General features: G+C 34.8%; 1 protein-coding gene across 4 annotated transcripts in view; it reads left to right on the forward strand.

The window, feature by feature from the left end:
* STXBP5 (syntaxin binding protein 5) overlaps nt 1-12,351 on the forward strand; it is a 206,467-nt gene that overhangs the window by 83,104 nt on the left and 111,012 nt on the right. For all 4 annotated transcript variants that reach the window (XR_004056799.1, XM_010386921.2, XM_010386928.2 and 1 more), the window contains exon 8: nt 1,409-1,532. Coding sequence is in view for 3 of the 4 variants with exons in the window: in XM_010386921.2 (XP_010385223.1) it covers nt 1,409-1,532 (124 nt within the window). In the remaining variant the exon portion in view is untranslated. The remainder of the gene's footprint in view (nt 1-1,408; nt 1,533-12,351) is intronic.

Raw genomic sequence — 12,351 nt, forward strand, 5'->3', positions numbered from 1 at the left:
TAAAGGCTACTAAGGGATTGCTTATTTTAAAAATGTGTTTTCAAAATGTCATATGTGTATTTCAGTTTATTATTATTTTAAGATTTTATTTAGAATTTTGTAAGAGATGCAGATGGTCCCTGACTTACAGTATTTCGACTTATGATTTTTTTGACTTTACAATTGGTTTATCAAGACATAACCCCATCCTAAGTAAAGGAGCTCCTTAGGAATTAGAATGAGATTATGGTTTCTACTCAATGTCTATTGCTTGTACCATCTTAAAGCTGAAAACTTGCATATTGAGCCATTGTAAGTAAGGGATCATCTGTTGTGTTGGTACCATTAAATGCATTTTTGACATGATATTTTTGACTTATGATGAGTTTATCAGGGTATAACTTCATCATAAATTGAAGAACATCTGTACTTTGAATAAAAAACATTGTATTAAATATTGGCATTAGAAGTATAGCTGATTATCTGTATCTGTCTGATTTATACCAAGATATTTTATAATATTTAGTTTAAATTTATATAGAAAGAACCCAAATAAATAGATGACATGATAGAAAATGTTGACTTTATATGTGACAGAAGTTTTGAGTTTCAATTATATGATTTTTGCACTGTACTCTGCAATTCTTGCATTCCAGTAGGGTAGCTTTAAGTCAATTGACCGTTAAGAACTAAAATGTTATCAACTTGAGTTTAAAAGAAGTAATTCAAAGGATGCATGGGAGAGTGATTTAAATTTTTTTTTTTTTTTTTGCATACCAAGATTTAAATAATATTACAGCAAAAAAATGAGGGGTATCATACTTTGGTGATATAAAAGTATTTTCCAGATAGTTTTTAAGTGACCCAGAAGTACAAAATAAACTTGTTATCAGAAGAGGGTCCCTGAGATTAAAAATTGCCTCTGTAATTACTGTGAAAGATGAGGAGCATGTCTTATAGCTCAACCTGGAGCATTTTTTATTGATCTCTATTCCAGATCTACATTTTGGCTCTTAGGATTGTGGTCAATTAACATGTTTTATTCTAATCTTGTCAATGCAACGAGTTTTTCCATTGGGACGTTGGTTGTAATAATTTGGTAGTTTATGTTTAGGTATTGTTTATGCTAAAAATAATGTAAGAAAACATTTTGTTTTACTGAACTTGTCTGTAGATGTCACTATTATGCCTTCTTTATGCTGGTTTAAGGAGTAAAGTAAGTACAGAGAATTAAAACAGTGTTAATATGAAGAAATCAAATCTCATTTGTATTACAGGAGGGCCAAATTATTATGGAAATGTTAAGTTCACATATTAACTTTAGAAAATAAAGAAAAGTTAAAAATGAAAATTAATTGATTATCAGATCATTTACAAGTAGTTTGCTACTTAAATAGATTTTAAAATGGTATTTTTCATCCTTCTATAGGCTATCCACTCTGTTGCTTGGCATCATGAAGGAAAACAGTTTATTTGCAGTCATTCAGATGGCACCTTGACTATATGGAATGTGAGGTCCCCTGCTAAACCTGTACAGACAATCACTCCACATGGTAAGAATGCATCAGTCTTAAATACCACCTAATTGTAATGCACAGTAAACTGTTTTGTTTCAGTTTGCCTTTGGATTTGTTTGTTTGATTTTTAGGATAAGGAGGGGTTTCCTTTAATTTTTAGGGAATTAAAAAATTTACACTTACAGAAATAGTATCTAACAACCAGTTAATAAAATTTCAAGTTAAGCATATATACAGTTGAAATTGCAAATGTGAAATTTTAGAAAATGTTACATTATTTCTGAATATCATGTCTCCAACAGTCCAAAAAACAAATAGTTTTGTGAATGAAAATGATGCAGGATTTACATTAAACTTTTCCATCTCAAAGCTATCAGTTGCAGGTTGTTAATATATAAATAACAGTGAATTTGAAATACTTGGAACCCTGTAGAAGGTAATTTTATATATTAAAATATGGTGTCAGGAGTCCTCATAATCACCACGGGTTTAATGATTCACTAGGAAGACTCACAGGACTCAGCCTAAGGTCATATTGTCATATTCATTGCTGTGATTTATTACAACAAAAAGGCATAAAGCAGAATCTGCAAAGGGAAAAGACAAATGAAGTCTGGAGGAAACCAGGGTCAAGCGTCTTTGAGTTATTTCCTTATGGAGTCACTCAGGATATGCTTAATCCCACTATTAAGGAGTTGTTACCACATGTGTGAAATATTGTCTACCAGAGAAACTCACCTGAGCCTTGGAGTCCAGAGTTTTTATTGGGATCAGTTATGCGGGCATCCTCTGCTTTAGCAAGTACCAAAATTCTAAACTCCCAGAAGGAAGGCAGGGGTTCAGCATAAACTGTATTCTTTGTACAAACCAATTAGACAGAGTAAATCACCCTTCTCAGGGAATAATGAGCGTTTCTTGGACATCAGCTAAGGGCCAACCTTGTAAGCAGATCTTTATAGGGATAGCAGTAGCAGACCTGCTGTGTTAACTATTTTCTGCATAAGTAGTACTTACAAAGCTTAAAAGAAATTTTTATTAGAATATTTATTAAAAACAGATTATGAAGGCCACCATTTTTGTTTTAGAATTTGTATTTCTTTATTAATCTGCATTCTTCACCCTCACCCCAAGAGAATCCTTCCTGGCAAGTTTAGGGAACTCATATTAAAGGAACTCTTCTATAAATTGATAGTATATTCAAGAGTGTCCTTGTAGCTATTACTAGTATTTCATCGTTTGCTTTAAAATTTGAATACCTACTTTTTTAAAAAGTTGATATATTTTGACTTACTACGATATAGAAGTGAAAGAAACAGTTAAATTAAAAACAAATTTTATCTATCTGTGGCATATGGGATTTTTAGGCTTATTTTCTGGGAAAAATACGGTTCTTGAAACCACATATTGTGAAATACTTTACCACTGCTTGTGACAGCAATCATCTTCTGGGAAAGCACTTACTTTAAATTCCCTACACATCTATTTGTGAGTGCATCTAGAAGATATTTCTTGTGATAGTAGGTTCAAGTTTTTCTTAATATATTTTGTTCCTTCCTTCTGTTAGTATCTACGTTCGTCATCTCGACACTCCTAAAAATTCCTATGAATCTTAGAATCTCCCAACCCCACTGGAACCTACGAATCCAGATAAACAAAAAAGTACCAATAGGGTGTGGTTAGTTCAAAAATCTTTCATTTGAAACCCAAAAGAAAATGAAACTCATGTCAAAGATGATAGAAATATATAATGCTAGTTTTGCAGCTTGAAGTTTATCTGTTTTTATCTTAAAGTATAATAAAAAAATAAAATAAAAAAATAAAAAAATAAAGTTACTATTAGTATGTGTGGGGAAAAAAAAAAGAATAGTACAAGGAATCTTTTTTTCCTTTGATCTGTTTGCAAGTAAGTTGTCAATATGGTGCTGATTCACTCCCAAATATTCCATGATCTTTTTTTTTTTTTGTTAAATAAGGACGTTTTTCTATATAACCAATTTTTGCCTTTATTCAAAAGAGTTTTATATGGATTAGATTCGGTTGTCATGTTTCTTCTCGAAACTGAAACACTTCCTGAACATTTTGACTTTGATATCTGATAAATTACAAAGATTGAAGGTCAGTTCTTTTATAGAACATGCCTCAGTATGGTTTTGTCTCGTGTTTATTCATGATGAGATTTAGGTTGCACGCTTTTGACAGGAGTATCCCAAAAGGATTGAGGTGTTCTTTTTGCATCCTCTCAAGTGGAACTCGTTTTTGATTTGTCTCATATTGGTGGTATCTCACATCCTTTGGTTAAAGTTCTGTCTTCTGCTAGTTCTCTCCATTATTAAACAGATTTTCTTTTTACCTTTGAAATTGAGAAATAAATTTTATGTATATTTATAATTGTTACATATTTTGATTTGAAGGAAGTTCCCCAAGACTCTATGAACATATTACACTTCATCAGACTTTTCCCCTCTAGTTTTAGCATCTGTTGATGTTTCTTAGCTGAATTAACTATTACTATGATGGTTGCTGAGTATTGATTGTCTATCTGGTCTTAATCTTTTTTTATATTGAAAGCTTAGTTTATTGAGAGCAAACTTTAGGAAGTGGTATAAATCAGTTTCTACAGTGATTATATTGTCTTAGCAGAAAAGCTAAAATTATTTTTAAATGAAAAAGACAATATGTGACTTAAATGTTTTCTCAAAATTAGAATCCAAATGAAATATAAATGAAGTGGATTTTTTTCTGTGGCTGGTGTTAGAAACTAGCGTGGTATTTGTGTACAGTGTAGCAGTCTAGTAGTAGATGGCCAGAATTTTATATAAAGTAAGGCATATTTATTTTATTTTATATAAACTATAGGTAGAAAATCTGAATTCCTTTCAAGTATAATAAGGTTTCCACCTTCCTTTTCGGCAGTAAAAACTACCAAGTGACAGGTAACCTACCAAAGCTAAATTCATGTTGACTACAACTGAATTCATGGCAAAGCTGAGTACTTTTTTTTTTGTTTGTTTGTTTTTTTGAGACAGAGTCTTGCTCTTGTTGCCCAGGCTGGAGTGCAATGGCGCAATGTTGACACACCGCAACATCTGCTTCCCAGGTTCAAGCGATTCTCCTGCCCCAGCCTCCTGAGTAGCTGGGATTACAGGCGCCCGCCACCACGCCCGGCTAATTTTTTGTGTTTTAGTAGAGACGGGGTTTCACCATATTGGCCAGGCTGGTCTCAAACTCCTGACCTCAGGTGATCCACCCGCCTCAGCCTCCCAAGGTGCTGGGATTACAGGCATGAGCCACCATGCCTGGCCAACTGAGTACATTTTTATATATTACAGTACAAAACTACATTCGGCATACCATAACAAGGTATCATCTATTCCACAGAGATCACATTTGTGGTATATCATTTTCATTATATTAACTGTTGCAAAGGATTTAAATTTTGTTCTACTTTCTCATTATTATTTTCTGTTGTGGTTTCTTGCTGTTAATTTCTAACCAAACAGTTATGGTAACTTAGTTTAAATATACTAACCTTTTACAATTGAGTGCTTTTTCACTTTTTCTTATTTAAGTTCATCTAATGGTTGTTCAAGTATCTTAGTCTTAAAAAACATTTACAGTATTACCTTGATTGCCAAGAACTGATTGTAATGTAAGACTCCTACCAGTACTTTACTACGAGTTGTAGTGTTAGGGTGTTTAGTGTTAAAAATAGGTTAAGATATCCTTGAAGAATCTGTTCAGAAGATATTATGTTACATTTATATAACATGGGATTTTGAAGCCAGAAGAGTTGTAGTTAAGCACTAATTCCATAGTTTCTGGCTCTGTGACCTGAGAAAGTCATTTAATATTTTTGAGTCTTAATGTTCTCACCCATGAATACAAATAATAATGAAACTTTACCTAGTCTCATACAGTTGTCGTGAAGATTATATTTACTCATTCTACAAATATTTGTTGGTTCTACTATGTGATAGGCACTTTTCTTAGCTGTGGTTCAGATAATCAAAATGTAAGTGAAATTACCCAGAAATTATGATGTGCTATTCATATATGGCTCTAGGAAATGTCGGTATGGAAATGGTTATGTACTTGGTAGAATAGATTAGTGAACCCCCAAAATATATTCCACAAAGACCAGTTTTTCTTATATTGATGATTTATATGGTGGAAAAGGTATGCCATAGTGAAAGAAGTTTTAGAAATGCTGAATTAAAGATGAGCATTTTTCTCCACTTTAACACTCAGCAGGTTATTTTTGACTACCAAAAACAAACAAAAAGTGATAGTTCCCTTTAGTCTCATTTTTATGCATCTCAAACATTTCCCTGGCAATCAGACAATCTGTAATCTAATTGCAAGTGCTATGTGTGAAATACCTTGTGGAGATCATTTCTTTTCTCTGAGACTTGAGCTTTATTATTTGTAAAATGTCAAGATTGAACAGGATTTTTAAGCTATAAAGTTTAGTGAATATATGAAAATTAAGCAGGATTTGGTTCCATATAATGACTCTGCAGTTATTTCCTTTCAACGGGCCATAGATTCTGTATCTCTGTATGGTATGTCTAGGAGTAAACTGTTTCTCTTTTGGCTTGTTTCTCTCCCATGGCAGATAGGGTTTCATTACTTAGGAGGTATCGGCATGGCTCACATTCTTACCTTGAAGCACTCATCTTGGTTTTGTAATTTTCTGGGCCAGGGCCTCACAGGACCTCCCATCTGGCGCAGGGATGGCGGTGATGTGTTGCAGAGTAAGATTTTCTGTGATTGTCAGCTTTCCCAGAATCAGATGGTTTCCTAAGGAAATGGAGATTATAGACCAGGGTGCCTTTCCTGGGCCACATTGGAAGGAAAGGAATTGTCTAGGGCCACGCATAAAATACACTAACACTAATGATAGCTGATGAGCTAAAAAAAAAAAAAAAAAATCTCATAATGTTTTAAGTAAGTTTACTAATTTGTGTTGGGCCACATTCAAAGCTGTCCTGGGCTACATGTGGCCTGCAGGCTGTGGTTGGACAAGCTTGTGCTAGACAGTCAACACCCGCAGATTTTTACTGTAGGAAATGGTGTTTTAAATTTAGTTTCTGAAGCTTATTCATCAATGCAATCAATCTGTTTATCAAAAAGTAAACCAAGATTGGGGAACTTTTATTCTGTTGAAGGTCACTGAGGGAAAAATAAAATTCAGGTTCACCTAAGTGCATCAGCTTAATATGTTAAGGATGAGATATGCAAAGAATTCCATTAATCTGCTTTTAAGATTCACCTGAAACCTAAAACATTCAGTAAATAATAAAACTATACTACTCAGTTCCTTATATGATTCATCACAAACCTTTCCCCAGTTTATGTATTTGAAAAGACTTAACCAGACTCCACAGAGCATACTCAAATAAGACCATGATTTAAAGGCAAAGGGTATGATACAGCAGGAGAAAGAGAATGCAGGCAGGTGCTCTGAAACATCCCTCCCCTATGTGAGCTCCCAGTGAGCACTTACTTACACACGAGGATTGCACTGAGTACACCTCGAGTCACCAAGATCTGGCTTCTGAAGAGCTCCACAGAAACTCTCAGGAAGGCCCTTGTAATGATCAAGCCAGTCTTGCTAATAAATCAGCTAGGCCGGTTGCCAACCTTCAGCAAAAGTATACTCTGGTGGTTACCAGGGAAGTTTTGGGCCTTAAACAACACATCATAAATCCTACTGTCCTTTTCTTTGCCAAAAGTAAAAAAACAGATATTCAGGGTTCCAAGTCCAGCTGTAAATCAACTCTGTACACTCATTTAGGAGGGAAAAACCCTCCTCCCCTTTTCAAATTAGTATTATTAGCAATGTGATTCTTCAGTTTGTCTTTTTATTTTCTAGAACATCACTGTCCAGTAGAAAGGTAATGTGAGCTGTGTGTGTAATTCTAAATTTACTAGTAACCGTATTAAAAACAGTAATAAGAAACAGGTAAAACTGATTTTAATAACATGTTCTTTAACCCCAAATATGCAAAATATTAGTTCATCATGTAATCAATACAAATTGAGATATTTTATTTTTTTTGTACTAAATATTTGAAATCTAGTGTGTATTTAGCACATCTTAACTTGGACTATCTACATTTTAAGTGCCCCGCTGTCCATGCATTTTAAGTGCACAGTAGACTTATGGCTACCCTACTGGATAGCCACGCTAGATTGAGAACTTCAGTGTAACAAGTGTAACACTGAAAATACGTTCCTCATCCTAACTGGCAAAATTAAAACTTTAGAAAGCAACTGTTTTTGTCAGTAATCTTTATTCATTTTTAATAAATCTTTATTCATTGAATAAACATTTATTGAGCACCTCCTATGTACCAGAGACTAATTACTGAAAATATACTGGGCTGAAGAGCTCATTGTCAAGTGAATGAAAATGATCTATAAACTGATAAATATAATATATTGTGATTAATGCCGATAAAGGCATGTATAACATGATGTGGAAACAAATAAGTGGTGACTGGTTTTGGGTAAAAGGTGTTGGACTATTTCACCAATTCAGGGTATATAAACTTGGTCTTAAAGGATGATAGTAGTGGTATAAGACGGCAAAGAGCAGGGCAAAGTTATCTTAGAAGGCACAAAGGCACAAAGACATAAACAAAAGTGGGGTGTTCTTGGAAAACTACTAATAGTTTAATATGACCAGAGTTTAAAACACCTTTGGGCAAGTAGCAGAAAATGAAAACAGAACCATGCAGAGAGGCAAGATTATATATCAAAGTATGATAAAAAGTTTGAACTTCATAATGGAGACCTAGTAATTGAGTTTATAGTGAGAAGCATCAAGTTTACATCTTAAAAATACCACTTTAATGGTAGTACATCTGGTGGGCTGGAGGCAGAAGAGGGTGGCTAATTAGGAAGCTATTGCATTAATAAATAATGGAGATTTCATTAGAGGAAATGGGAAGAAATGGACACGTAGGAATGAAATTCTGGAATTAGAATCAATAGGACTTAAACCAATTATTTGTGGCTTGGTGGTTTGAGGGGTGGGGAAATAGGGCATAGTAAGAAGGAGAAATCAGATGTGGCATGGGAGTTTATGTGAGTTATTAAGTCAGGTTTTATAATTAATCAGACTTTTTAACTGACTAGTCATGGTAGTTCATAGGTAATTAAAAGAACAAGCACATATTTTTGTTCTTCCAGTGGCATAGCATTTAAGAAGTAAAATGACACCTAGTGGTGAAATCCTTTAAATGTCTTTTCATTTGTATGTGCTTAAAATCATGGATAGTGCCTTATTATTTGATTTGATTTAGAAAATGCCTAGCCTAGAATTATAGATGAATAAATAAACCTATCTAGACCATAAGCAGTAATCAGAGACATTATTTAAAATATCTTCTATGCATATCAAAGATTTGTTTTTTTCCAAGCAAAATTAATACAGGATGATCACTCTAAACACTGCAACATTTTTCATTTACAAAGAAAATGAAACGACTCTATTAGCATCCTCTCAGAGGGACCGAAATAAAAGTTAAATTATAAAGGAATAATAATCAGACTGACTTAGACTTGTAAGTCTGAATGTTAGAACACGATAGAGCAGTATCAAAGGACTATTGAACAGGAAGAAAGTTAAGAGTTTTGTACCTAGCCAGGTTTTTTGCAAGATATAGAAGCTCAGACTTGGAAGGATTTAGCAAATACCATCTAATGTCCTTTAGAATTTGTTCCAACCTCCCAAAGATTGATGTTGAATATTGAAATAAGTTAAAGGAGTTTATTTATGAATAATTGTTTCACTTCATAAAACAAAATCATGTTTGAACCTGCATGTAAAATTTGTGTCTATAATCCTAAAGTCTGTCAGCCTGACTCTCCCGCTAGAACTCTGCATGGTAGAAAGAGGATATAAGCCAGCTGACCTTCTTCAGAGCAAACATTTCAATTTTTTACTGAAAGGTCATATCCATCTCTATATAGATTGGAATAGAGGTTGAAGTTCTTAATTTATTCCTTGTATGACACAAGGGACTACTTTTCAGGTTTAAGCCTCCTTTTTTCAATACCTTGTATTTTCCTTGCAATTCTCTCTCCCACCTCAGCAGTCCTTTCCTTTCTCCTGGCAGTTCTTTCCAGTTCCTTGGTTACTTCTGTCACTTCTTGGTTCTTATAAATTGGGCTGCTAGAGATTCAAGATTCCATGTACAATAATTTCTTCATAAGGAGGGGAAAACAATGATTCTCTAGGATCTTAAATTAAGACAGGATTAAATGTTCCATTACCAGTCAGTATACAGGTATATATTTATAAAAATTTAATATGGGTGATATTTCATACTAGTGAGGAGAGAATGATGGTTCAATAAATTGGCCTGGCAAGTAAATATTTATGTCAAAACCCATCTGATTATACACTTTAAATATGTGTACTTTTGTTTAGCAGTTATAGCTCATTAGAGCTATAAAACTAGCCTAGCACTCAGATGATTGATAACTTATTAATTATTAAGAGGAAAGTGTCTTCCCTGTATCAAAATACACGTCAGAAAATAATATAATAAATGAATCTATTCAAAACTATAAGAAAAAGCAGATTTATGTGATTTTGGTGTGGGGAAGAACTTTCCAAGCATAAAACCAAAGAGGGGAGTGACCAAAAACACTGATAGTTTGTTTTCACACACATATCTCATTACACATATACGATCCTATCCTACCAGTTCCTTCTCCCTCAGCCTTTTCCCATGTTAGCAGCCCATTCTCCTTTCTTATCCCACGAGGTAAGCTGTATCAAAAATCTTACAGATGTTCTTCTAAAATATAGATATTTCTGAAATTTGTATATTAACACATATACACACAAATAAACATGAGATTATTTTTCTGATCATTGTTTTACAAAAAGTAGGATTATGTTAGTCTTTTCGCATCTTTAAAATTTTTTTAAATTTTTACGAGTACATAATAGGTATATATATTTGTGAGGTACATGAGATATTTTGATACAGGCATACAATGTGAAATAAGCACATCATAGAGAATGGGGTATTAATCCCCTCAAACATTTATCCTTTGAGTTATAGTAGGGTGACTATAGTTCAATAACTTAATTGTACATTTTAAAATAACTTTTAAAGAGCAGAACTGGATTGTTTGTAACCCTTTTTTGCATCTTAATCACTGTACTTTAGGAAGATTCCTCCAAATGTTCTGGCATTTCATTTATGTTAATGTCTGTGTAAGAGCCAGTTGTTTCTATCACAACTTACTCAGGTATTTCAAATTAATGGGCATTCCCTTTGTTTTTATTTCTTAAACATTGCAAACTATGCTGCAGCTACCATCTTTGTACATATGCCATAGGAATTGATCCTTTTGTTTATATGGAATAAATGCTTTGGAGTACAATTTCTACCCCTAAATATTGACGTTTTATTATTTCTAATAAATGTTCTCAAACCATTTTTCCAAAAAACTATATCCTTCAGATTTCTGCCAGCCATGTGTGAGTATCCGTTTCCCAATGTACTTGCCAGTAATAGGTGTTACGACTCATTTTACTTTTTTTTTTTTTTTAACTTCCTGTTTGCTCAGGATCTCAAAGTCGGCCAGAAATGAGTGACTGGGGCCTTCTCCGTTCCTCACTCTTTCCTGGGCAGGCAGCATTTTAGACCCCTAGGAGTGTGTCTAGTTTTCTGAGCTTTTCTTTTAAATTTCTGCCTGAGTTCCATTTGCCTCAACTGAAACTACAGCCTTAGATAGCTGTAATACTTCCAACAGATTACTGTCATTCTGAAATGCCCTGGAGGTAGGGACTTTTGTCTCCCATATTTGAGGTGTCAAGTGAGATAGCCACAGCACTTTGGGAATAGTGTTTTCCAGAGAGCTGCAAGTTCACACAAAATGTCGACTGTGCTGTAGCAAAAATGTTTTTAACAGAGCTCCAAGAAAACTTCAGGCTAATACTACTGCATTTTCATGGCTAGCCTACCACAGAGCTGGGTAGCCAGGGGATAGAAATAGACCTTCCTTAAAAATATCACAGTTCCCTGTCCCCGGACCCCTCATGTTACTGAAGTTCAGTAGTTTCTATTGGGTAGATGATTTTTCATCTTGTTAGCGGCTTGGTCATTCTCCAGAGTTCTGAAATGGTTAACTTTAGTTGTTTTACTAGTGCTTTCATTTTTGTGGGAGAGCAAGTTCACCGAGGTCCTCCTGTTATTGGTGGCGTATATCTGAGTTGCCAGTAGTGTATCCATATGGCTCTGCAGTAACCTTAATTCTTGCCTCTTCAGAAGAAAGAATTCAACTGAGGGGCAAAACAGAAAAAGAGACCAAGGCAAGTTTCAGAGCAGGAGTGGAAGTTTATTAGAAAGGCTTTAGAACAGGGAAGAAGTACTTGAAAGAGACCCAGGTGGGCAACTTGGAGAACGAGTGCAGTGTTTAACTCTGACCCTAGGACTTCATAGGCATGCCCCTTTCCCACGATTCTTCCCTTAGGGTGGGCTGCCCGTATGTGTGGTGCCCTCTACTCTTGGGAGGTGAACACCTGCAGTGTGTTTAGGAATTCGTACACTTGTCTATCTGAGGCTTTTCTCCGTTTTCCAGTGGAGTGCCCCCCTCCCACAGAAGGTCATACTCCACCATGTTGTTACTCACCGCCCATGCCTGGGAATTGCCTCTCCCTGGCGCTTGCATTCAGTTAACACTTCAGTGCAGCAGGTGTGGACCATCAGGAAATGGGTTCTCCCTGGCACCAGCTGCCAATTTATCACTTTTAGTGAGGGAGTGCAATAATTGTCAAACCACTGTCGAACCATCACCCAACATTTCTAAAGCCCTCTCCTGCCCCGCT

The sequence above is a fragment of the Rhinopithecus roxellana genome, chromosome 4 (assembly GCF_007565055.1).
Source record: "Rhinopithecus roxellana isolate Shanxi Qingling chromosome 4, ASM756505v1, whole genome shotgun sequence".
Taxonomy (NCBI): domain Eukaryota; kingdom Metazoa; phylum Chordata; class Mammalia; order Primates; family Cercopithecidae; genus Rhinopithecus; species Rhinopithecus roxellana.